The sequence below is a fragment of the Stegostoma tigrinum genome, chromosome 27, assembly GCF_030684315.1.
Source record: "Stegostoma tigrinum isolate sSteTig4 chromosome 27, sSteTig4.hap1, whole genome shotgun sequence".
NCBI lineage: Eukaryota > Metazoa > Chordata > Chondrichthyes > Orectolobiformes > Stegostomatidae > Stegostoma > Stegostoma tigrinum.
The window spans coordinates 16,892,065-16,919,781 of record NC_081380.1 but is presented as its reverse complement, the minus strand read 5'-3'; the positions used below and the strand labels follow the sequence as shown (position 1 = coordinate 16,919,781).

The window sequence follows — 27,717 nt, the reverse complement described above, 5'->3', positions numbered from 1 at the left end:
CATCTCCTTTATCCACCTTCGATCCGCCTCGCCCTCTCTCCCTACTTATTTCAGAACCCACTCCCCATCCCCCTTTTCTGATGAAGGGTCTGGGCCCGAAACGTCAGCTTTTGTGCTCCTAAGATGCTGCTTGGCCTGCTGTGTTCATCTAGCTCCACACTTTATTATCTTGGATTCTCCAGCATCTGCAGTCCCCATTATCTCTTGAGATATTCCTTAACAGTTTCCAGAGGAGCACTGCTGCAGAGAATGGTTGGTAAATCAATTACACTCATTTTCACCTGTTCTATTTAGTTTGATGCTAGCACTTAGGAGCTCACTCATCACCCACTTGTCAACTCTCCTCTCCATCCACCTAATCTGTCGCATGGGGAGGTATTAATTTTTACACCCACAGTGTGATTACCTCAACTTATTACTTCATAAAAACATTTTCCTTATCTTGTGTTGATTTTTGTTTTATATTTACCCTAGTGATCCCTGGATTTAGAATCGGTACCTCAATTTGTAAAGACTATAAGTCTTAGGTTATAGATTTTTGGTATACAAATTTGAAGAGTGGGTTGGAAGTAGAGGGAAGGTAGCTGCTTAAATCAGTCTGAACAGTTTCAGCAATTTGGCAAAATTTACAAATTGCAGGATTAAATCGTTTGCGATCCATTCAGTATTCGCAGCCCTGTGCATTGTGTCAGAAGCCAGAAATACTTTCCTTCTCATAGCTAGTTTTCAATTCAATTGATTTGTCATTAATTCTCAAAAACCTCCAACATGGAAGTTTCGTAAATGTTTTCTTTAAGCTATCTCTGCTGTTAAGTCAAAGACTTCAGAGATTCATAATTCATACTCAACACAACTGCAATCTTCAGATCAACATTCCATCAAATAAAACCAGACTCAGTGGTTTAGTTTGTTATTAAAAGTCAGTGTTGTAATAGTAGTCTCCAGATCAAGACTGTGATGGTTTTCTTCACATATTAAAGTTACTATCTAAAGCATGGATTAACTCAGTTTGACTAAATTTTGAATTTATCCAATGTCTTCATTCAACCAAAGTGGTGTTAAAGCTTCGCGTATTAATATTTCCACGTCCTAAATGACTTGGTGCTTGTACTCAAGCATTATCCATTTTAAAGGCATATTTTGTTTTCTTTCTGGCATCTAATTTCATATATTTTGCTGAAGGATTTCTTTTTAATTCTCCCATCACCTTATTGTGCCTCTCTCAAAGGGAGATGGAGTTTGGGATAATCAGCCTGAGATCTATTCTGAGATCTAGCAGGCCATATCAGAGGAGTCCGATTCAGCTCCTCATACAATGTGAGTTTACTTGATTAGATTAGATTCCCTACAGTGTGGAAACAGGCCCTTTGGCCCAACAAGTCCACACCGCCCATTGCAGCATAGATTATCTGGGTTTAGCCACTTACCTTCTTTAACTCCTTGAGTCTGAGACAGGAAAGTGCCAGTGAGAAACACACCCAGGAACCACAGGGGTGCCATTCTGAAGGAAAAGAAGCAACCAGTAATTTAAGAACAAGGTTGGTAGTTCAGAGATGATGTTTGTAATTTAGTTCAGATTAAATAAGGTAAATATGGAAATACAGATGTAATGTTTTGATACTTGATTCTATTGTAGCAAGATCAAAATGTCAGTAAATCATAGGAAATTTTATTGATTACTGCGAGTTAAACATTTGTCCATGTCACACCAAGATCCAATGAAATCAAAAGAAAATCTTATAAATTTAAGAAAGATGTTGATATATACGAAACACTAAAAGACTTGATTTGCTTTGCATGCCTTGTCATTTATAGATCGGAATAAGATTCCTACCTCGTTTAACTGTATACAAGGTGAAGATGCAATGAAAAGAGCTTAAGGTCAGTCACATTAAGGACTTAAGAGTCAAATAATGAACAAATTAATTTTAACTCAATAAAAATCTGTTTAATGATAAACATCCAACTTACTTTGCACACATTAGCTACAAGATTTGAAACTAGCAGTCAGAGTGATGCTTCCATTTGAATCCTTGGGTCCAATCAGCAAAACAAAAATTGATGTTTCACCTTATAAACCATTTGGGCGGTCCTAATATTTGCGTAGACAGTTTGAAGTTCCAGCTGATCCAGTTAAGCAACAACTAGCAGAAAATATCATTGCATTTTTGTTTGTTATTTTTATAGAAATTAGTTGATTACAGATTTTTGCACAGCCTATTACCTCTAGGTATGAAGCAATTATCAGAACAAGGCACAAATTTTAAAAATTTCAACTTAAGTGTTAACCCTTTCACCACCAGTTCCTGTAACTTTGATTAAGATTCCCAAGTATGTCAAGACTCTGAAGCTAACTAGATGTCATATCTTTTTAGTAAGCTTTACTGGTTTGCAATCTTCCATATGATAATTGAAATTTCTATCCGATGACATTTTGCATGTTAGCTTATGTTGTTCTAACATTAATCTTGTTCATTATTTGAACCATATGAAGACTTTTGGTCTGCTACATTATGCCTGAACTTGACAGGACATTTAAATTTCTGACTAATTCTCCTGTGAGTATTTAATATTCAGGATATCTTGGAAGCATCTTCTGTAAAAACACCATGTTGATTGATAAAGTTGCCCATTGCATTGTAATAGCAAGCTCTGCATTCGGCAGAATAAAAAGCTAGATATGTTCCACCTTTGATGTCTTAAGATCTATCTGCTGCATCAAATGTCAAAGTCCTGAACATTAAAGTTCATGCAAAATACTGCATTCTGCATATCAGAGGTATGCTCATCTGATCTCAGCTTCAATGGGAGGACCATAACTGCTTGCATGGAATATTCCAATTTGTATTTAACTGCGCCATAAGACATCCAAACATTTGCAAAGATGTTATGAAAGTCCTTCTGCTGTAGGTTTGAACCCATTACATGGGGTTTAAAAAAAAAACAATCCAAAATGGATTCAAGTGGAAAAATCTTTGTTATTAACCACTCAGCATTTGAAGGGTTACCAGTCACATCATTACAGACAAATGAGTGCTCCATAAAGCCAGAGCCTATATCTAAGTGTTTAATAGTTTTTTAAATGTAATATTTTGCAATTGGATCTGCAAATCAAGATTTGGCTTATATCACAAATGAAAGGACATTTACATTGTTGGTGAGCAATTGGTCTCCTTGAAGAACACTCATCTTTTGAAGCAATGGGAAAACCCGGCTTCAAGGATCAACAAGCCAATTCCCATTGTATCTGTCTTTGAATCAGAACTTTTCCTTTAGCATTTCCTTTTCTTTTCATGTTTCTTGATGCTCCATCCTATTCAGCACCCAATGGCCCTGATTTACAACAGAAACTGTATCAGCAGTTGTCACAGTTTGGCAAGAAGAATAAGGAGCTCTCATTTTATTTGGAATATAAGAATATAAATAAGACAGAGGAGCCAAAGGATTTGGAAGTTCAAATACATAGATCACTGAAAACTGTGACATGGGTCAATAAAACAACAGCAATAAAATGCATTCAGTTGAATTTACTTTACGTGAGATAAAATTCAAAATTTTTTGGACTACAATGGTGAGTACAGTCTTGTTGCTATTTTAGAAAAGAATATGCAGTCATTGGTGAGAATGTAAAAGTGATTTAATGATTCCAGATCTACAAGACTATTGCCATCAGGAAAGGATGAGTAGGCTTGGTATCTTTTCCATTAAAAAGAGGAAGCCAAAAGCTCATATAATGGAAGTTTTAAGATTATGAATGATTTTAAGAAAGTAAACTGTATTTTTGCATTTTTTTGAGAAGGAGAAAAAGGTTTTAAATAATCACTATGTAGGACATAGGAACATAGGACCTAAAAGCAGGAGTAAACCATTTGAAACTTCAAGCCTATCCCACCATTCAATTTAATCATGGCTGATCTGGTAGTGGTGTTGTCTCCATTTTCATGTCTGTCTCACGTAATATTTTACTCCTTTCTCACCAAACTTCTATCTAACCCACCTATGAGTAAAATTAAAGACCCAGCCTCCAGTATCTTCTGGGAATGAGAAATCCACCCAGAGAAATTATTTCAGTCTTAAAAGAGTGTTCTATTATTTTTGGACCATGGTGCCTGGTTTTAGTCTCCTGAAAAAGGGGAAACATGCTCCTTTTTTCTACGCTGTCCAGACCCCTCAGAATTTTTACAGAGTTTCAATGTATGCTATCTATAATATGGGAATGTGAAGTCTAAACCTGAGGGAGTGAACAGCAACAGACTTTATTGAACACAGTTATTTACAGAAGTTGGTAAGAGAGGACATCTTGCCGGGAGCCCTGTAATCTCAAGCTATAGTTCCATGTGATCTGATATTACTATAATATAGTTCCTTTAGCAAATGCCCAGCACTTACACTCACAGTAAAGGTATAATCTCCTTTACTCTGCACAATGGTCAACAAGACGTTCATTGGGAAATCAGATGAACCGTGTATACACAGACAATGATGAGAATGTGGACCTGACTAAGGGAGTGGTTGATGCAAGTAGTATATATCCGTGGAAAGCTAATAAACATACAACGGAGAAGGGAGTTGAAGGTTATGCTGAGAGAGTGGGATGAGAAAAGACAGAGGAGGCATGATTAGAAAATAGACATTATTTGTATGAGTGGTTAATTTCTAACAAAATTACATCTTCAGCCACCATGGGGCACTATGACACTCAAAGAGTTTTAAAAAAGGCAAGTCAAAAGGAGACAAACATTACATGAACCCATTATAAATCAGCAGCTTCGCTGAAGGGATAGCGAACATCCAACGTTTTGGATTTTGAGATGAGGATTGACTTGACCTTCACTGTATTTTCAAAAGTTTCTGTTTTCTCCCAAATGTATTACAAACAGCAACTCAAATTTATGCCTGATTGTGTGGTGTAAACACAGCTACCATTCATAATATGTAGACAGTAAATTACATGTCACACAGTCAGTCTATCTTACGAAGACTCATGTTATCGAATTTTAAATCCTTTTGGTTAAGTGCGAGTTGGTGGGAGGCTTCTCCCCTTGAGGCCGAACAGGTTGCCTCCCTATGAGGTTGAGTGGTTTTTCTCACCCTATTTGGCCAAGCTCACTGTGTTGATTGGCTTTCCCATAGGTACGGCATGTATCCTGCCCGTTCACCGGCAGCCATACCAACTTTGAATGCCTGTTGTTGCTCACCTAGAGGAGCAGTGGGATTTGGCTGCTGTCCTGATCAGTGAGGATAGATACCAGACTGCCAGTGTGCTTCTCTGAGAGACCCCTGGAAGTCCTGGTCAATGGGGTAATGAAGTGGAGGTGTGCTCTATTTCTGGAATACTCTAACAGGAGGCTACACCATCAGATGATGCCAGCTTAGTTGGAGATCATCACTCAGGCAGTTCCATCTCCACCATATAGAGAACCCTGCATGCTGAAAGATGGTCAATCACCTTCTCCCTTCGCTGCCAGGGCCATATCACATCTTCACAAGCAATCTTGTTCCCTTGTGAATACCCAGTTACCTGTTGCAGGTACAGCTCCCTCCCATGCACATTGGTTCACTTAGTCCACCCATTCTGAGTGTACATGAACGTTCTTCTCAACGCTGAACACTACCTATGTGCATCACAGTGGGAATAACCTCAAGCAGTCCTTTGCCAGTAGCTTTCAACCTTAGTGCAAACGTGCCACTGAATCACCAAATGCCAACCTGGCCTTCCTCAGTGCCCATTTCATCAATCCCACAGGATTTATATTTCCCCTGGGAATCACCCAAGCTTAGTACATGTGCCTACCCCTGCTGACCTACCCAACACCACCCCCTAAACAATCCTTAAAGCCCCCCTCCTACCCAACACCACCCCCTAAACAATCCTTAAAGCCCCCCTCCACCTTAATTTCTCTTACAAGAAATGACAAGATGACAGTGGCTCATCTCACTGAGTGCATGGCATGCCAGCTCCAGCTTAGGCCAGCTCCTATGGAGACAAAGTGCTGATCATGATCCACCAACTGGAACAGAGACATGGCTCATCTGTGCAAAGGCACCCCGACTGGAGCCTGGGTCTGTTTTTGACTAACCATGCTGGGCCCTTGTCTAGACTTCACTGCAGACACTCCCCATAGACTTACAGACATATCCAAAGGCTTGCTGCTGTGTGCTTGGTATGAACACTGAGACCACATGGTACAGGTGCTAGGTTGGCATGGCAAACTCATGTGTAACAAAATGTACACACCCTTGATTGAGGACTACTGCCCAGCACAGCAACCTGCCTCATGCTGTGACTGCGCCAGTTGTCAATGCAAGGTAAGGCATGCACAGTCACGGCATGTCAATAGGCGCCATGTGAATGGGTGCTGAGAGAGGTTGGGAGCAGTCCTGGTAGACAGCCTGATCCATGCTGTAGACTGGTTCCTGACCCCTGACCCCATACACTGCCAGTTGCCAGTCTGCCCTGTTAGTAAATCTGCCCTTGCAGGTATGGTGCCAATGCATTGGAGAAATGCCAGGAATGGTGGCTGTATTTCCCTGAATATCAGGTGCCAATGCCCGTGGTGGACAGATATGCACTTCTGCCTCTCACTGTGCCCTCCTCCGCAGTTTGTCTGTGGGCAACAGGGAAGTTATCTGGAGACAATGGAAATCTGTACCCGGCAAGCACCTGCTCTAGTTTCCGTATCAGGTTATCCCAGCAGCTAGTTGGTTGGGCAGTGTTTGGTAAAATTGTAATTGGAATATTAATGAGGTGCGAAAAGTATGTTGGAAATTTGAAGCAATCACTGAGTACACCAGAACAACTCAGTGAGAGGGTTACAATCTGTGGAGGGACAAATAAAGTTAACATTTTGAGTCTGATTTGGCTTGTTTTCAGAATATTAACTATGTTTCTCTCTCTGCAAATGCAGCCAGACCTGCTGAGCTTCTTGGAGTTTGCTGTTGGTGTTTGTCGTTAACAGGGCAAAATGGACCTCTCCATGAGGAGCTTGACGAATATTAATCACCGTCAATTAGTAAGTAACCATTATCAGGTAAGAATCTTGCTGTGGCCCTTGCACTACTTGTCATGCAATTCTCCACACATTTTGCCCGAGCCCACACTATGTTCCTCAGACTCCTGTAAGATTCCTCTCAAGCTGATTAACATCTATAGGTGAGGTACCATGCCTCTGATGGTTCATTTTTGTGAACTACTTAATATGTTCCTGGCACAACAACAGACTCAATCAAATTGAATAATTTGAGTATGAACTTGATCACTTATTGTCAATGAATTTTACATGTTCTCTTTAAAGTCATTTTTAATGACCTGTCACTTTATGGGAAATTTATGTTGCATTAGACATGAAAAAAATCACAACTTAAAGCACCACAATGCTTGTCAAAAGGCTTAAATTGAAGCAAAAGCACAAAAGTAGTTTACACATAGCTAAGATGCATAAAGTGAGAGAAGTATTGTATTCAAGAGCAACTAATTGAATGTTTCAGTTCATTAGGACAATTAAATGCAGTATTCTTGAACATCTGCATCTCAATGATTTTGGAATCCAACACACGAATACAAAAGACTACACTGAAGTGCTTTAAACCATTTTCAGCCAGCAGTGCTGAGTAAATATTCTATTCCAGACTTTTGCTGAGATCTCTGCCATCACAGAAGCTAATTCAATTTACTGTGCACAGCATTAAGCGACTGATTGTACTGATCAAAACATAGACTATGGATCCTGAGTATATCGTAGACATAGTACCAGAGCTTGTGTTCTAGTGTAGCCATTTTTCTAGCCAAACTCTTTCAGTATAGAGACAATAATGACATTGACCTGACAATGTGAAAAATTGTCTAGATATATCCTGTATACAAGGAGCAGCACAAATCCAAACCACCCAATTACTGTCTCTTGAGCCTACACTCAATAATCAGTAAAATGATGGTGGTTTTGTTTACAGATTTATCAAGTGACACTTACTCACCAAAAGCCTGCTCACTCTGTATCCAGTTTGAATTTAATTAGGACCAGACCTTATTACAGTCCTAAATAAAAACACACCGATTTGAAAGTATTTGCAGCAGGTCAGGTAGCATCTGTGGAGTAAAAAAGAGTTATTGTTTCTGTAAGATATTATTGCGTAGAATGTTGCATACCTATCTGAGTCCCTGCCACTGTCTGCAACCTTCTGGCCAGCATGGAAGGAAGAGAAGTGTATTGAATATGGCACTGAATCTTAACGTTTTTTGTGGAGGAAAGATTATGTGATAAATCTAGGGGGAAGTTAATTGAAGCTAATTGTGTAACTGAGGTAAGGGGAAATAAATGTTATCAGATAAAGCTGTAATGAAAAGAAATTGAGACATGGGGGAGATAGTAGGACCTGCTTTGCACCATACTACAACTGCACCTCCCTTGTTCGCAGGTTTTATGGTGAGGTTGGGATTGGAGCAGAGAAGGGTCTAGGACCGAAACTTCAGCCTTCCTGCTCTTCCGATGCTGCTTGGCCTGATGTGTTTGTCCAGCTCTACACCTTGTTATGTGAGACAGGGGGAGTTTGGATTCCAAGAAAAGTATGAACAGCATGGACTACAGCAAGATTAGTGGCAGGATTGTCCAAGCAATTTAATTCAGCCCATCTTGATGTCAGCTGCAACTTCTTCCATCTCTGATACTTTTGCAGATTGGTGAGAGAGGTAATTGCTAGGCAGCAAAAATTTGACAATTGATTGGGATTAACAATGATTAAACACCTCTGTAATTCCACGTCTTGTCTCATTAACTTCAGTTTTCTAATTTACCAAACACATCGAAAATGACATCTGTTGAGAAAACACAACATGGAAATCAAAGCGTGTACCTGGCAAATTCAGCGTGCTACTGGCTTATACATTGATATTGGCATCCCGCATTTCTCAACTCCTCGCAGCCATCATCCAAGCCAGCAACAAACTGTTTAGACAGTGCACTCTCACATTGCAGAGCACACAGGCAGATTGCCCTGAAAGACTGCAACATAGGGTCAGGCACTCAGCTCCTAGACTGCATCTCAGGGATACTCAGTTGTTCTCTTAACCCATGTTCACTTAACACCTATCTGCATGCTCACAGCAACCATACCTTACCTTGTCATGCCAGTTAGCACAATTTTACAACCAGGCAGATTGTTTGCTAGCCAGCAGTCCACAGTCAAGAGGCTGTATATCTTGTGTGATACATTAGTGCCATGTTTTCCTTGTGTCAGCAGGTTTCATGCCAAGGCAACTGTATGTGGAGCAAGTGAGCAGCCATGTCCTCAGTTAGATCTGTCGAGGTGCCTGCCAGTCAACTGTGGGTCATTATGGCAGGAAGGAGACTTGGGAACTTATTTGGAGAGATCAGGGAATGCATATTGGAAGAAGTAATCACAGTTGTGTAATGAGGCAACAATATTTGGAAGGGATGAAATGGCAAAGGATGGATAGGAAGGGAGTCATGCAGGAGGTGGGCAATTATCCACAGTTCAGATTAGCCTGGCTTCAAGTGGGGGAGCAGATTATTATGGAGCTGGCATGATCATCTCGTATGGCTTGGCCTGGCAGAAGAGAAGCAGAGGGGTGGAGTGACTTGTAGACAGGATGGTGAGGACCTGGCATGAGAGAATCCTATAGGGTTCATGAGAACAGTGATTAGACAGAGGATCTGGATGTTAGGCAGCTGTGCATGTGTTGAGGCAGATGTTGAATGCAATCACTGATGAGTACTCACTATCGGTTCCTATTTTACTGCAATATGAATGAGCTCAATGTGAACGGAATCAACTGTGACCAGACCAGTAATGGGTGCAGTAAATGTGTCAACATGTGAGGGAGATAGCTGCAAGATCTGCTAATGTGAGACATTTTCAATGGAAGTCACATTGCATGGGGAGCCAGGCACTGTATAGATGACGGATCTGAGGAGTCTCTAATCCCTAGGATCCTAAAGCATTGGCCCTGTGTACATCTCCCCGCCCTAGATATCAGTGGCCACTTCATTCACACAAACACCTTTGCACACAGAGGCAAAGGATCAAGTAGGAATGTACCGCTATGTGGGCCAATGGTGTTGCAGAGCCTTCTGTCCCTTAAATGCCTCGTGATATGCCCCTCCCATGATACACTCTTCCTATACAATGTGAGAAGTCATGGACACTTTTAATGTCCTTGGTGACCGTGTGTACAGCATCCATGTCCAGATGCAGCTATTGACTAATCACATTTCAGAGTTGGTGCAGTCACTGAGGAGCCTCCATGATGTTGAGATGATCATAGCCACCACATTTGATGAAGGTAATCACTCCACTAGTGAAGACTGAACAGGTAGAAATGGAATGTGTGACTACCAGACAGAGGAGAGGAAGGCATATACCACCGGACACCCCAGTAGCAGTCCCCCTCTCTAACAAATATTCCATTTTGGATGCTGTTGGGGCAGAGTGGGGTACATCTTAGGGATTGCAGCTGAAGTCAAGTCCATGGCATCACAGGTGGCTCTGTGGTGGGAGAAGAAAGGATAAGGAAGGCCAGGCTATTGTCACAAGGATTTATTAGTAAGAGGAACAGTTGCTGCACCTGGTAAAGAGGCTCCAGGATGATGTGTTGCCTCCCTGATACCAGGGGCAAGAATGTCTTAGAGTGGCTGAAGGGCATTCTGAAGGGGCGGGGGGGAGCGAAGGTGAGCAGCCAGTGGTCGTGATACAAATCAATACCAATGACACATGGTGAAAAAAAGATGAGGTCAAACGAGCAGAATATAGGTCAGCAAAACATAAATTAAAGCATAGTGACTCAGAGGTAGAAATCTCAGAATTATCAAAAGGTGAGAAGCTAAAGTGGTCAGCAAAAAAAAACTTGAGTGAAAAACAAATATAGCGAAGGTGTAAAACTAAGATGGCTGCCAAGGTTAGAAAGGCTAGTCCAAAGGCTTTGTCTCTCAATGGACGGAATGTGAGGTAAATGGAATTAAAGGCATGAGTAGGTCTAAATGGTTATGGTATAGTTGCAATTATAGCAATATGACAGTTGGGTGGCCAAGAATGGGAACTGAACATTCAAGAGTTTACCTCTTTAGGAAAGACAAACAAAAATGGTAAGGAGATGGGGTGGCATTTTTAGTAGAGCAGTTTTATGTCATAGTGAGGAAGGATATCAGCTCAAAAAAATCATGATTTCGGATCTGTGTTGACAGAGAAGAGAAATACCAATGGACAGAAAACATTGTTGGGCAGATACATACGTTCAAAAAAGCGTAGTGGAGATGGAAGGAAAGCAGTAAACAAGAAAGCGGAAATGCATGCAATAAGGTACACTTGTAATCATGGGTGACTCTAGTTTATATATTTACTGGACAAACCAAACCTGCAATGATATTGTGTAGAAGAATTTCCTGGAAAGCGTTTGTGATCATTTTTAGACTAATGCATTGAGGAAACAACCAGAGAAAAAGCTATGCCTGACTGGGAAATGTGCAAAGAGAAAGGATAAATTAATATTCTTGTTGTGCAGGGTGCCTTGAGGAAGAGTGACAACATGGTAGAATTCTTCATTAAGAGGGAGAGTGAATAAATTGATTTTGAAACTAGGACCCTGAATCTAAATACAGGGACCACAGTGATGAGGGTGAAGGTTAGGCTGGAATTGGCAATGATGGATTTCGGAACGAACCAAAAATATCGATATGGATAAAGATGGATAGGCAATGCATAATGAACATACGCATGGATTACAGCAATTCTTCATATCTGCCGGAAGCAAAAATAAAAGAAACGTAAATCAGCCATTACTTACAAAAGAAATTACGGATAGTGTTAGATCCAGTAAAGAGACATATAAAATTACCACAATCAGCAGCAAGCCCAAGGTTTGGGAGCTTCTTAGAATTCAGTAATAGAGGACAATAAGTTTGATAAGAGGGTAAAATAGATTATAAGAGTAACATTACACAGATTATAAAAACAGAACGTAAAAGAGTAAGTAAACACAGGAAGAGAAAAAGCACTAGTAAAGACAAATTACAGTCTTACAGTCAGAAACCAGGGAAATTATAATCGACAACAAAGAGATGACAAAAGAATTGAACACATACTTTGGTTCTTTCTTCAAGGGGAATTAATGGAGCTAAAGGTTGACAAATCTCTAGAGTTGGAATAGCTACACCCCAGAGTACTAAAACAAAAGGCCCTGAAAATACTGGATAATTTGATGGTCCTCTTTCAAAAGACTAAAGACTCTGGAGCAGAGCCTGCCGATTGGAAAGTGTCAAATGTATCTCCACTATTTGAAAAGGGAAAGAGTAGCAGAGTAGTTAGCCTAACATCAGTAATTAGAAATCACATGATGGCACAGTGGCTCAGTGGTTGGGGATCAAGGTTCGATTCCAGCCTTGGGTGACTGTCTGTGTGGAATTTGCACATTCTCCCTTTCTCTGCGCGGACTTGCTGTGAGTGCTGTGGTTTCCTCCCACAGTCCAAAGGTGTGCAGGTTAGGTAGATTGGCCAGGCTAAATTGCCTGTGGTGTCTTTGGCAGGAAATGGTGTAGGGGCTGGGTCTGGGTAGGATGTTCCTCGGAGGGTTGGTGTGGAACTCGATGGGCCGAATGGCCTTCTTCCACACTGTAGGAATTCTGTGATCAGTGGCCAGATTTATTTGAAAACACAAGCTTTTGAAGCCTCAGTCCTTCTTCAGGTGTTCGTGAAGAAGGCAATATCAGACACAGAATTTATAAATTAGAGATCAAAAATTCACATCGTTGATGAGGAGTACTTCATTCTTTAATCAGTTAGAAGGGTTTAGTTGATTAATATGTGCATGTATATCTCCAAAGTCTTTTCAAGTCACAGTCCTGAGAGAGCTACAGGTTTTATCAGGGCAAAGAAGAGGTGACATTTTAGTTCAGACAATGCATGTTAGGTGTCAGACCTTGTTTAGAATCTGTTTGTGTTTTAGCTTGAAGTCAGGCTGGTTCTATTTCTAAACTAGGTAGTTGTAAAATTGACTGATTGTCTATAAATTGTGTGCATTTTGAACAAAATAGAACGAATCTGCAAATACAAATTCACACCATAGATCCACACACGTGTGTGTGTGTGTGTGTGTGTGTGTGTGTGTTTGTGTATCTGATTGAGAGTGTGTGTATGTGTATGCACACATACATGTATGTTTTGGGCCAAACTCCTTTGCCAAGACTCCTGATGAACGGTTTTGGCCTCAAGTGTTGACTTTCCTGCTCCTCTGACACTGTCTGACCTGCTGTGCATATTGAGCATCACAAACATAGACTAAGAGTTCTGGGCAAGGCACTCCATGGAAGCTGCCAACCTGTCTATGGAGGCAGCCATAGAGTCATAGAGATATATAACACAGTAACAGGCCCTTCGGTCCAACTCATCCATACTGACCAGATATCCTTAATTACTCACATCCCATTACTCAGTATTTGGCCCATATCCGTCTGAACTCTTCCTAGTCACGTACCCATGAATATCCAGATGCCTTTTAAATGTTGTAATTGTACCAGCCTCCACCACTTCCTCTGACAGCTCATTCTATGCACGCACCACCCTCTGCATGAAAAGTTGACCCTTGGGTTCTTTTTAAATCTTTCCCCTCTCACCTTAAACTTATGGCCTCTATTTTTGATCCCCTTTACCCTGGGAAGAAAGACCTTGTCTTTTTACGGTATCCATGCCCCTCATGATTTTATAAAATTCTATAAGGTCATCTCTCAGCCTCTGATGCTCCAGGGAAAATAGATTAGATTAGATTCCCTACAATGTGGAAACAGTCCCTTTGGCCCAACAAGTCCACACCACCCCTTGGAGCATCCCACCCGGACCCATCCCCCATAACCCACACACCCATGAACGCTACGGGCAATTTATCATGGCTGATCCACCTAGCCTGCACATCTTTGGACTGTGGGAGGAAACCGGAGCACCTGGAGGAAACCCACGCAGCCACAGGGAGAATGTGCAAACTCCACACAGGCAATCGCCTGAGGCTGGAATTGCACCTGGTTCCCTGGTGCTGTGTGGCTAACCACTGACTAACCACTAACCACTAACCACTCAAATCCCTTCGGAAAGATACATTGGCCTTGAGGCAGTGCAATGTAAGTTTACAAAAATGATACCAGGGCTTCAGGGGTTAAGTTACATGGCGAGATTATATAAGTTAGGCGTGTTTTCTCTAGAATTTTCAAGGTTACGGTGTGATCTAATTCAAGTGTTCAGGGCATTAACAGGAAAAGGCAGGGTGGGTAAAAATAAACTATTTTCACTTATTGGAAATACTCCAACTAAGGGACATATTCTGAGAGTTAGGACCAGAACATCCAGGAACCATGTTGAAAAAACAATTCTATGCAAAATGAGTGGTACGTGTTTGGAACTCTCTTCCAGAAACAGCCGTAATGGTAGATCAGTTGTTAATTTTGGATATGAGATTGATAAATTTCTATTGAACAAAGTTGTTAAGAAATATGGGCCTAAGGCAGGCATATGGAGTTAGGCAACAGATCAGCCATGATCTCATCGAATGGTAGAACAGGCTCAAAGGGCTGAATGGTCTATTCCTGTTCTTATTATACATAGACACCTTTAAGGCATCTTGCAGGGGAATGTACTATTGAACCACACAAACAGGTATCAGGGTGGTCCACAACAATGTGGCGATGAGGCAGAGAAAGAGAAAGAGAGAGACAGAGAAAGAAAGAGAGAGAGATGCCAAGAGAGTGTGAGTGCGTCTGCATGTGTGTTGTGGTGGAGGTGGGTGGGGGGTTAATAACAGATTCAGAATAGTGTAAAGATGAGTTTTCTTTGATATATTTGTTCATAGGATGTGGTCATCACTAACTAGATCAGCATATAGTTCCCATCTCGAATGGCCCTGAAAACAAATGGCTTGTGTGGCTATTTTAGAAGGCCGTGAAGAGTCAAGCACATAGCTGACAGTCTGAAGACTCCTGTAGGCCAGGCCAGGTAAGGATGGCAGATTTCCTTCCATCTAGGGAACAAACTGGGTTTGTACTCAATTGACAGTGGTTCAGACATTCACATTGAGAAATGAGGTCCATTCTGTCCCAAATACCTGTTCCTCCCAGACCATGTGCCGTACATCACTGATTGCCAACATTGTACTGTCCTCACCTCTCAGGGGCATCTCTTCCTTGGCCAGCTATGGAATGGCTGCAGTAAGGAGATCACCAGCTTGTACTATTGAACCCTGAAGCTGACATTTCCCATGAGGTGTCTGAATCTGATCTGGTGGGGCTACATGAGGCAGCCTTATCAATTCTTCATCTGAGGCCACCGTACTGTCGTCCTCACACATCAAGGAGGTGACTTTTGAGGAGGGTGACCAATTCTCCACCAAGCCGCTGGTGGACATCTCGCTGGTATCTGCAAGACAACAAAGAAGAGAAAGGATTGCAGCTAATGGTTAGGGGTAGCGTGCAATGGAATGGCATCAACAGTGGTGTTAGTGTGAGAGTGACAGTGGAATGAAGAGTTGTCCTTACTCATTTGGTGAGTCATGGATGTTTCAGCATTCCCACTGGTGCAGTCCTTGTCTTTTCTCAAAGGGAATGTGGGGTTTAATATTGGACATTCCTCCATCCTTCTGGTCTTCATTTCACCTGTGGAGGGGTGTCTTCTGCCAAGAAAGGGAGGGATTGAGGATGGTCTAAGAGTGTGGTAGAGCAGTTAGTACTGGTGCATGTGAAGAACAGGTGGTGAGCTGCTCTGAGGTAGTGAGCAGGCTGTCTGTATAAGATGAGCAGGATTACTGGTAAACGAGGTCAAGTTGAAACAAGAGTGGACGAGGGAAGATGTTGCAGGCAATAGTGGAAGTGTTAGACCATGAGCCTTGGTGGAAGGTTGATGCCATAGTAGAGATAAATTGAGTGTGATATTGCTGTGTGAAGTGTACACTGGTGGAGTAGAGAGGGTCATTGAACTACTTGCGGCATTCTGGCCATTTCTGAGGATTGTGGAATCCACGCTGACCCGGGTGGTCACCTCAGACTAGGCTGATAGAGTATGGCGGTGGGCCCTCCACTGTTAGTGCACCAGGAAGATATCGACCCTCCTCTGGAACACCCCAACCACCATGTTGTCTAGTTGCCTATGGGAGAAACACAGCACCAACTTTCCTTTCTCAGACACCTTTGGAAACACTGTCCTTCAACAAGCAACAGCACCACGATGCCAGTGGTCATTCGGGCACTAATTCAGTGGTTTTTGAAAATGGCATGTGCACAAGAGATGTTGGCATTTGGGCAGATATTTGGTGAATAGTGAGCTGTTCCAGCAACAGTGTGGTAAAGTGAAGTGGAAATCACATGAACAAGGCACCTTTAAGGAAGGGTATGCTGTTAATGCAGTAAATTGGTAAGATACAGAAAGAAGTCTGATAATCCTGAGGGAGAGAACTGTTTCTAAAAGCTCATCACGATCTGTACTTAGCCTTAAAAAGTAAGATTCAGCCAGTGGTATGATAGTGAATAAACAAGTTGCGATCAAACAAAACTTTGGTGGTCAAGTGGCCTTCTCATATTCCATTTTTTAAAATGTTTTTATATATATCACTGTTTACGAGGAAGCCAGAGGTTAGAAATATATCCTGGAATATTTCAGAACAATAGCTGCTGGTTAGAATATGAAATTGGGACCAAGAAAGGAAAACAGACATTTTTAAACACTTTATGCAATAAGTCAATGGAGAAAGTTCATTGAAGCTAATTGTGTAACCGAGTTCAAAAGGAAGTAAATGCTATCGGATGGTAGCTGTAATGAAAAAGAATTGAGACATAGTGTGATAGCGGTTAAATCAGTTGAGATAAAACAAAAACTCGTTGGACCAGTGGCCTTTTCATATTCCGATTAATATTTTTATGTCCTTATACATTACATGACAGTTTATAAGGAACCCAGGGGCCTACTAATATACCCTGGAACACTATATGTCTATGGTGAGTTTGTATTTTCACACTCTCTGGCAAGGATTCCATAATAGGAGCAGGAGTAGGCCATGTGGTCCTTTGAGCCTGCTCTACCTTTCAATATGATCATGGCTAATCTTCCAACTCAGTGCCCTGTTTCCTTTTCCTCCTATGCACTTCGATCCTTTAGCCCTAAGAACCATATCTAGTTCTTTCTTGAAAATATTCCATGCTTTTGGCTTCAACCAATTTCTGAGGCAGTGAGTTCCACAGGCTCACCACTCCCTGCATATAGAAACTGCTCCTCATCTCAGTTATAAATCATCTATCCTGTATCCCAAGACTGTGCACCCTGATTACAAAGACCCCTGAATCCCAACTTCAGTTTGGGTTCCAATTGGACTCAACTCTAGCCTAAAACAAAAATGGAATCTGCTGGCAATACTTGTAGCAGGTCAAGCAGTATTTGTGGAGGGAAACAGTGTGTTTGAGCAGTCTACACAATGCTGGGAAATGTGTCAGAAACACCTGAGAGTTTTCTGAGACCCACTTTGATTACTACGGTGTAGCAAAGCAGGATTCTTTCTGGGCAGCAGAGAGTTGACTGTTAAGGGGGTTTGCTGCTTGTTAGTGACCTTGCTAACTGCACATCCTGCCTCATTAACATACAGCTTCCTGTCTTACCAAAGCTGCCAAGCAAACTAAATGCTGAGAATACTCAACATGGAAACCTGGAATGAGAGAAAGGCATGAGAGATGGGTGCAGGGAAGGTCATGACACTCGACTGTGGTATTAGGCTGCCACCCAGGTCAGTGCAGTCTGGAAGGATGCCCCGTGGTGTAGTGCCATTCTTGGTCTCCCAGAGTAAGTGCCACTATCGTCTTTCTGAGATCTCACACTTCTTTTGTCTCAACTGCTGTACTCACCTCCCACCAAGGCGCATGGTCTATCACTCTCACTGCTGTCCTTGCCTATTCAAACCCCAGACTCCATGAACCCTGTGTGCCCCTTTGACTCAGTATTAAGGGAGAAAGTAGGTGGCTGAGCTATTACTGTTGATGTAGGTGGGAAGGTGTCCTAACTGAGTCAGTAGGCAGCGCAAAGGGGCACACAGCGTTTGTGGAGTTCAGGGTTTGAATGGGTGAGGACACGTGAGGGAGACATTGCAGACAACAGTGAGAATGATAGACCATGCGCCTTGGTGGGAGGTGAGTACAGCAGTTGAGACAAAATGAGTGTGAGGTCTCAGAAAAACGATAGTGGCACTTACCCTGGGAGACTAAGAATGGCACTACGCCATGAGGTGTCCTTCCAGACTGCACTGACCTGGGTGGCAGCCTCATACCACAGTCAAGTGTCATGACCTTCCCTGCAGCCATTTGCACCATTCATTCAGCAAGACCATCGTATCTCGGGGCACAAAATGAGGCACCAATTTTCCCTTGTCTGCCATGTCCAGAGCAGCCATCAGGAATCATGCGGTGCAGCTGTGGACCAGCAGAGTTTGTCCGGGTACACAACAAAGTGTCGGAGACAGTGCTCGTGTCAGGGAGAATTCTGTGATGTCTTTGTAGTGGTGATTTGTCCTCAAAAGTGGTGGTAGGATGGAGCAAGAATCACACGAGAGAGGTGACATGGTGGCAAGGGAAATAGTCAATGAGGTAGTTTGGTAAGAGACACCAAGAAAATTCCCTGGGCCTCATGGACTGAAACTTTCAGTAGAATTTGACTGACACTTAAGTAAAAAAAAATTGGAAGATTCTGCATTAAGTGATTGTTTCTCAAAAGATATGACTGTTCAATGTGTCCCATACAACAGCCCTAGCTCTGCCACCTTCTTCCCTGATTGAAAGTGAGAGAAGTTCACTAAGGGTAGAGGAAAGATTATGGATGTTTTCTTTTCTTATTTTCCAAAAGATAATTAACAAAACAATGCTGACAATTTAATTCAGCATGGAAATGCTCAAATCCAAAGTATCAACATTGCACATAAAACAAAATACCAAATCTTTTTACTGTGTTGATGTTTCTAAAGGTGCATGTGAACAGAAGATGAGATTGACCCAAAAAATGGAAGATGGTATTTTGCAGATGTGCAGAATCTGGGGAAGATGGGGACATTGCTGAATGATTTGGGGAGATGATTTCAGAACAATAGCTGAAGGTTAGATTATGAATTTAGGAGCAATAAGGAAAATAGACATTTTTGAGCAGTTTGTATGGAAAGTCAATTGGGAAGCTCATTTGAAGCTCATTGAGTAACTGAGTTTGAGAGGAAGTAAATGGTAACAGATAGCAGCTGTAATGAAAAGAAGTTCAGAGATAGTGTGATAGTGGTTAAATCAGTTGAGATAAAACAAAAATTTCTTGATCTAGTTGCCTTCTCATATTGCTAATGGGGAAAAATATACAGGAAAATTATTTAGCAATAATGAGATTGTATTTGCTTATCTTATGGCTAGGATATCATGGAACTCTTGGTTGATGCAGAAAATGATTGCAAAAGCTCACAACTTCAAAGTTGGTGCATGATATTGATAGTGGGAAGCTGGGATATCTGCCTTTGATTTAATTGGTGGAAAACTCTGTCATTGATGATTTTTGAGGGCCTATGATAAAGGTGGCTATAAAACTTTAACATTTATAAAATTTTAAACATAGCATATGTGTCTCAGTAAAGACACTTCTGCCATAAATATTTAGCAAAGCAGTAGGCAGAAGATATTCTATCAATCGATACTGGTTTATTATTCAGTATTTATTAAGGGCTGTTTTACTCTGGTGAGGATATTATTGAAAGTAGAAGGCTAAATCAACTTACCTAAGACTATAATAAACACGTGTAAAATTCCTTACACTTCAGCAACAGGGAAGGGTTGAGATTATATATGTATAGCAGTAGTATTTTGCTGAGTAAAATAAAGTGTAATTACATATATGACCCCAGGTCAAAATGTTTCAAATAGTCTGAAGGAACCTGCATGCTTGAGATTCTGCATGTCTTCAAAATATCATCAACTGAGTGAAGGAAATTCCGAATCAGCAACTCCATGGCAATGAACCACACAAACAAATTGTAAATTACCTACCCTGAATCAGGAAGCAATAAACTATTTGTAAGATTAAAACATTTGTATGGGAAAAATGTGTTTGATTACCTTTCAAATTCAGTTGAAAGCCTAGAAATAGAAAGAATCAGACAAATCTTGTATCTCAAATATCTCCGTAAAATGTAAATAATTAAATAACAACAGAGTCTGAATTCCTTCTTTATTAAATGATTTAGTTAAACATTGATTGCTAAGTAATTTTACTTTTTTAAAAAATGGTTTATCATATTTGCAATTAACTGTGTGTATATTAAGTTTTAGACATTGTAACATGAGGTTTGAACATAAGATCATAATGATGGGATTATTTAGTCCACTGGCATCAGGTCATTTTACAACATAAAGAGCAATTAAGATTAAACATATCTACATGGACTTAAGCTCTGGCTTACAACTGCTTGAGGATATTCTTCATCTGTCTGACTCTTCTCCCTACTGGATTTTCTCATCCAAAAAGTGCCCTTTCCTTCAAGAAGGATCACTCAAGTTGCTCAGTTCTGTGTCCTCCCTCACTTTTGCTACCTGCAGTTGGCGATCCTGGCACATCTGCATCAATTGCCCTGCCTGATGCCATCCCTCACCATCACCACCTACTGCTGGAGATTCTGTTCCACAGAGCATGCACAATGAAGTGTGAATTCCTCTGCACACGGTACATATTAATTGTAGTACTGGATTCACAACCCAGAGGGTGTCAATCCCAATTTCACCATGGCAAGTGATAAAATTGAATTCATTGGTCATTTGTGGATTAGCCCCAGATAAACAAAACAAGGTCATGTGTCGGCTCTGACTCTGATCCAAGCTCAGTGAACTATTTTCAGAGTAAGACGGTCATGAGGTCAAGGTCCATTCCAGAGGCTTGCTCCATAATATAGGCTGAATCCAATGTAATACCAATGGAATAGTGTATGAATATTTAACTCCTCCCAACCACTTCTGCAACATTTTACCGAACCTCAGGCTTCCTGCTGCCACCTTCCCAGGCTTGAATCACTTTTTAGTAAAACTACAGCTTTCCTCTGTCCTTTCTTTGGCATCCTCTGAAAGGCCTATTGAGATTCCTCTCACTACATCCTTGCACACAGCAAGCTAAGCTCTTTTGTGCAATTTTATTGTTGCAATAGAATATCTGTCACTGCCGCTATCCTCAGTAACTTCTTGGCTATCCATCAACTTGTGAACAATGTCCCTGCCATCCATGAACTTTTGGATGTTTGGTTAGATGTTGTGTCCTTTTTTGGAAACATGGCTTGTGGATAACGATGGCTTCCCCTTTATGGAGCCCCCTGTCCTGCTTTACCTCTGTACAGACACCAGTATTACAGTGAGTCTTTGCCATCCTAACTTTCTACTCTAGCACCACCTTCTTCCTTGAGCATCTCAACTTTTTGTAACTTATTAAAATTCTTATCCTCTACTACTGCTACTCCCACCAAACCTCCCGGTTTTTCCACTGAGAAATCTTCACTGCTGCCCTGCTTCACCCTCTGCATCAAGAAAATTGTCATCCGTGATCATTTCAACCCGTGTCTCAACTATCATGCCCTCTCTCCTTTGAATTTACTGCCCTCCACTCCTCCTTGCATTTTCCCACCATATGTGTCTCAAACCATACTCAGAGTCACATCGCAAATCTTTCCATCTCTATTGGAACTCTCTATTGCGTTAATCAATAAGGCCGTCTCAAATCAGTGTCTTATATTCTCCTCTAGTAATCCCTCCAGTCCCACCTACTTCTGCATCCACCCTTAAAAGAAACATTTCCCCCTTTCCCAAAGCCTAGTGGGCCAATGGCCCTTGAAATTCTTCTTGTCCTAGCCATGAATTCACATGCTTCTCCAGTTTCTCTCTTATCTTCCTTCAGGCAGTCTGCAAGTTTACCTTGTTCACATCTTATTCCTTTCAGCCCAATCTCCATGAAGCAGCTGAGTGGCCAGTTTTCCTCAGGCATTGATCCTGTCCTCAATAAGACCACCCTCCTTCTTGCAGATCGGCCACTTCATTTCTAACCTTTATTTCCTCTTAAGTTTTTCAACATATTATTGTTACCCAAAATCCACACTCTTCCTTCCCTGAACTCCTTGTTTGCCATCCCAATATTATTCTCTCCTTTGCCAACAAACTGAAACATCCCTTATCAAGGACACAGATGACATCAAACATGCCTCTGGCTATGATAACTATCCCTCACCATTGGAATGGAATAGAATCCCTACAGTGTGGAAGCAGGCCATTTGGCCCATTGAGTCGTCACAGACTCTGAAGAACATCTCACCCAGACCCAACCCCCAACCCTGTCCCCATAACCCTGCATTTCCAGTGGCTAACCCACCTCGCCTGCACATAGAGTCATAGAATCATACAGCACAGAGACAGGCTCTTTGGTCCATGCCAGACACAAGCCCAAACTTAACTACTCCCACCAGCTGCTCCTGGCCCATGTCCCTCCAAACCTTTCCTTTAGATATTTTTATCCAAATACCTTTTAAACATTGTATTTGTACCCACAACCATCACTTCCTCAGGAAGGACATTCCACACGCAAACCACCCTCTGTGTAAAATTTGCCTCTCATGTCTTTTTAAATCTCATTCCTCTCACCTTAAAAATGTACCCCCTCATCTTGAAATCCCCATCCTAGGAAAAAGACAGCTACTATTAACTCTATCTGTACCTCTCGTTTGTTTATAAATTTCTATCAGACTCCTTTCTCTCAAACTCCTTTCCTCCAGTGAAAAAAGTCCCAGCCTATCCAGCCTTTCTTTATAACTCAAACCTTCCACACCAAGCAACAACCTCGTAAATCTCTTTTGAATCCTCTACAGCTTGATAATATCCTCCCTATAACAGGACAAGCAGAACTGGACATAATACTCCAGAAGAAGTCTCACCAATGCCCTCTACTACTTCAACATGACTTCCCAACTCCTATACTCAATGAAGGCAAGCGTGCCAAATGCCTTTTTAACCACTCTGTCTATACATGACACAAACTTCAAAGAATTATGTACCTGCACCCTAGGCCTCTCTGTTCTACAACACTACCCCAAGGCCTACCAATAATTTTATAGGCCCTACCCTTGTTTGTTGCACCAAAATACAATACCTTGCATTTATCCAGACTGAGCTCCATCTGCCATTTTTTAACCATTGACCCATTTGATCAAGATCCCTTTGTAATCTTAGAAAGCCTAATTCACTGTCTACTATGCCACCAATTTTGGTATGGTCTGCAAACTTACTAACCAAGCCTTCTATATTCTCATCCAAGGTATTTATATAAATGACAAACAGAAGAGGACTGAGAACCAATCCCTGTGAAAAGCCACTGGTCAGACCTCAAGTCTGAAAAGCAACCGTCTACCATTACTCTCTGCCTCCTGCCCTTAAGCCAATTATGTATCCAATTGGCAAACTCATCCCGAATCCCATGCAACCCAACTTTACTAATTATCTACCATTAAGACTCTTGTCAAAGACTTTACTAAAATCCAATTAAACAATGTCTACTGCACTGCCATCATCAATCTTTTTGGTATCTTCATCAAAAAACTTTATCAAGTTTGTGAGACATGATTTTCCTCACACAAAACCACACTGACTATCCCTAATCTATTTTTGCCTCTGTAAATGTCCATAAATCCTGTCTCGTTTAATCACCTCTAACAATTTACCCACAACTGAGATCAGACTCGCATGTCTGTAGATCTCCAGTTACTCCTTACAGCCTTCCTTAAACAAAGGTACAAATCTCCAATCATCAGGCACCTCACCCGTAGTTATAGATGACACAAATATTTGTGCAAGGGGACTCATAATTTCCTCCTCTACTTGCCACAATTCTCTGGGATACATTAGATCAGGTCTCGGAGATTTATCCACCTTTATATTCTTTAAGACCTCCTAAACTGCCTCTTTTGCAATGTGAACTGTCCTCAAAACAAAGTTTATTTCTTTGCATTCTCTAGACACCATTTCTTCCTCCACAGTATAAACTGATGTGAAATATTTGTATTGTGCCTCCCATCTCCTGGGGTTCAACCCAAAGATTACCTCCTTGATCTTTAAGAGGCCCCATCCTCTCTCTAGTTTCCGTCTTGCTGTTAATGCATTCGTGGAATCTCTTTGGATCCCTGGATACATGGGTAATTTAGCATGACCAATCCTCATAACTCGCACATCTCTAGCCTGTGAGAGGAAACCAGAGCACCCAGAAGAAACTCATGAAAGCACAGGGAGAATGAGCAAACTCCACACAGACAGTTGTCTGAGGATGGAATTGAAACTGGGCAGCAGGCAGCAGTGCTAACCACTGAGCCACAGTCCTCCCACATTTATTTTTATTTTATCTCCAGCATTTGATGCAGGTAACCTGTTCCTTTGGCAGTGGTTTGACTAGATAATAAATAGGGACAATGGGAATCTCATTCATCCATTCACGCATGTCACTAGTTAGATGACAAGTCATTTGGCTATTTTAAAACACATAAAGGGTGCCTCATTGAAGTACTTACATGCTCATCCATGTTTTGGAAAATCTCCATGTAGTGAAATCACAGCCACTAGGTCTAACTAAGGAGGATGGTCTTGGGATATCCCAGGGCCCAGGACAACTCACCAAGCATTGATGTTCGAAAACTCCACAGTGCAGTCAGAAATTTTGAACCCAGTGGGCTGCTCTGGTTACTTTCCCAAGGTCAAAGAAACATCAATTGATGTGCATTTGTACATAGTTACACCGCAGTACAATACTAACACAACTTATTCAAACTTTATTCAATCTATCAAAACTACGTTACCCATGTTGGTGCCCACATCAAATGGTCTTGGTTTGCCCGTACAACCTTGGCATCGGAGGTGGGTGAGGGACATCCGCAGCTTGCGCTGGGTGACATAATGTCATCTTCACCTGTTGCTGAAAACCTGAAGAAGCTCCAGGGCCAGGGAGATGGTGAGCCAAGATATATCTTGGGTAAAGGACTTATATCTCTGAAGGCCCAAGGAATGGTCAAGGCTGTTGTTGCTTCTTAACCACTTGTCCTGTGCTGACATGATGAATCCTAAAAAACAAACTGTTACATCAACCATGGCAATTTTGTGCCCTTCTTGAAGATAAGATCTGGCTTCCAAAGATGTCCACCATCATCCTTAATCCGTAATTCCAAGTAGGTGGACCATCAGTATTGGTTGATGAACTGATGAAGACTCTCCACAATCTTATTATGACACTTTATTATGTCATTCTTCACAAAGGGGCAAATTCCAGTTATATGGGATAATCACTCCCAGGGAGTGTCACATTTCCGGCATTCCTTTAACAATTATGGTCTACCTCTAGAAAGTGTTGTTCGACTTAGGTATAAATTACATTTCGACAACAATCTGTGAATGAAACTCAATAATTTAATCTGTAATGAAGTCTTTGTCCACGAATCAGAAACAATATCATTCTTGAAATGCTGAATACCAAGTCCTTGGCTTTTTAGCTTTGACCACTTAGACAGCTCCCAGTCATGTCAGGCCCTATGGTCAATAATATCTATGGTAACTTGTTGGTGGATTAGGCGATCTAAGATGTCTCTGGCTTAGTCAATGAAGCTTTATGAGTCTTCCAGCTAAATTGATAGCTTTCAATCTATTCCAGGAATTTAAATGCCTCAGTCCTTCGATATATTTGACATTCTTGCATTATTAGAAAGAAGGCCTAATCACTGGGTCCTTGGGTTTTTCAAGAGACTGTTGTTTATGTATCATAGCGGCCGGAATCTGGACCTCTAATTTTGGTACCTAATCCACCATCTCTACTCCGAGAATAGAGTAATCGATCTGTGGTGTAGGGCAGGAGATGCAGAGTCTCCTTGACTGAGATCGTAATAATAGTGCCCCACCTCTGCAGTATATTCTAAGAGGCTTCTGCAAGGATTAGATGATAGTACATTCTTGGAATTTTATGCAGTATGGAGAGCAATATGTTGTAGTTTGGAAATCCATATCTTCAATTTCTTGCCCCAATCACCCTCCGACACACCTGCCCATGGATCAATATGCACACCCAGCTATTTCACTATTGTCCCCAGGGGAATGTATTCAATGCTTTGTCCTTTGAGGGCCCAACTTTTTTCATGGTTATACAAAAAGGTCTTCCCTTTATAAGTAAATTGGAATCCCAGTGTCTTTAAGACATTAATAGTCAGACTGAAATTCTCACAGAATGATTGAATAATTTTGAGGTTCTTTGCTATCCCATTGTGAGAGTCACTCAACAAAGCAATGTTGTCAGCTAAGGCAAGAGTGGAACAGAAATTTTCCTTCCATTCTGTTGCACAGAAACCTCCAAGCTGACATCCTCAGGACTGCACATCAAAGTGCCCAGCGCAATGTTAAACAAAATTGGTGATGAGGAGTCAATCTGTTTGACTCGTTCTAGAATTTTAATTGGATTAGTTTTGCAGTGATTCTCTTCAATTGTCGTTGAATTATTAATAAACATATCACTGATAATTTGAATGAATTCCTTTGGCAAACAGACTTGTTGCAGGGCTTTTAAAAGATGCTTGTGTCCGATTGAGTTGAACGCCTTAACCAAGTCAACAAAGACAACTGGAAGGTCCTTCCTGTTTCTCTTGGGGCCTTTGATAATATTGGCCAGGATTGCAATATTTTCATTACATCCCATTGTTGCTCCCAAGAATCCCTCTTGTCTTGGATTCAGTTGAACTATCACAAAGTCACTTTGCCAGAATTTTGGCAAATAGACAAAAAAAACATGGGCCCATATATAATCAGCCTCCAATTGTTTGCATCACCCAGCTTCTTTGGTTTATCTGTCTTAGGTATCAAAATGGTCTGACTCCTCATCAACAACTCTGGGATCATGCAAGTCCTCATCCGCAAGGTGAAAAGCCTCACTTGCTATGAAGCTTCACCATCATAGATCTTCTGGATGTTTTCCACCTTCATGCCATCTGATCTAGCAGCATTGCTTGGGTCAATATCCTTGATAACTGCAAGGACTTTCTCCTCCTTAATGGGCTGCATAAGCAATCTGTCATCTGTGCTTCCTGTGTATGGTTTGAATTTTCTGATGTTGGCCTTGTTAGCGGTTGAAAGTTTTGTGACAAAATAGTTCTCCAAATCTTCCTTGGATAATGGACATTCCATGATAGCTGGTGCTTCTATAATTTGTCTTGCTAGCTGTCTCTTACCTTTCTGAAAGAATATCTGGATGGTTTGGAACTTGGCCTTCCTCACTACCCAATGTCATCTCACACTGGAATTCTTGCAAAATGCCATCCATGTTCTTCTTTCCCTCCTAACTTCTATGGTCCTCTTTTTTCTCCGTCTTCAGCCCTTGGAGAGGGATCTTCTCCATTAATCATGAGGTCTGTAATACTTTCTATTAACCCCAGACCCAGAGATTTAACCTCACGGTCACTGTTCTTGACAAGTTCTGCCTGTGTCAACTAATCATCAATGTCTCGGTGTTTCAGAGTGCAGGCCAGTGGTCTTATAACTGTTTTATATTGAGAGATACCTAGGGATTTGTGTGCAGAGTCTTCTGTAGGAGTGACCACTTAAGGTTTGGGCAGTGGGGCTTGAGATTCCATATCAATATTATGCAGCATTCTTCACTTTTCAGAAATCTGCTTTGGTG

General features: G+C 41.4%; 1 protein-coding gene across 2 annotated transcripts in view; it reads right to left on the bottom strand.

Annotated features, from left to right (window-relative positions):
- The window catches only part of LOC125464557 (myeloperoxidase-like), a 51,745-nt gene extending 43,507 nt beyond the window's left edge, over positions 1–8,238 (bottom strand). The window contains exons 1-2 of one of the 2 annotated variants that reach the window (XM_048557068.1): positions 8,147–8,238; positions 1,428–1,501 (exon numbers count right to left, since the gene is read on the bottom strand). In XM_048557068.1, coding sequence (XP_048413025.1) covers positions 1,428–1,500 — 73 coding nt within the window. In that variant the 5' untranslated portion in view covers position 1,501; positions 8,147–8,238. Of the gene's footprint in view, positions 1–1,427; positions 1,502–1,971; positions 2,039–8,146 lie in introns of those variants that run through there. The other variant, XM_048557067.2, reaches the window with a different exon arrangement.
- Between the last annotated feature and the right edge of the window lie 19,479 nt (positions 8,239–27,717).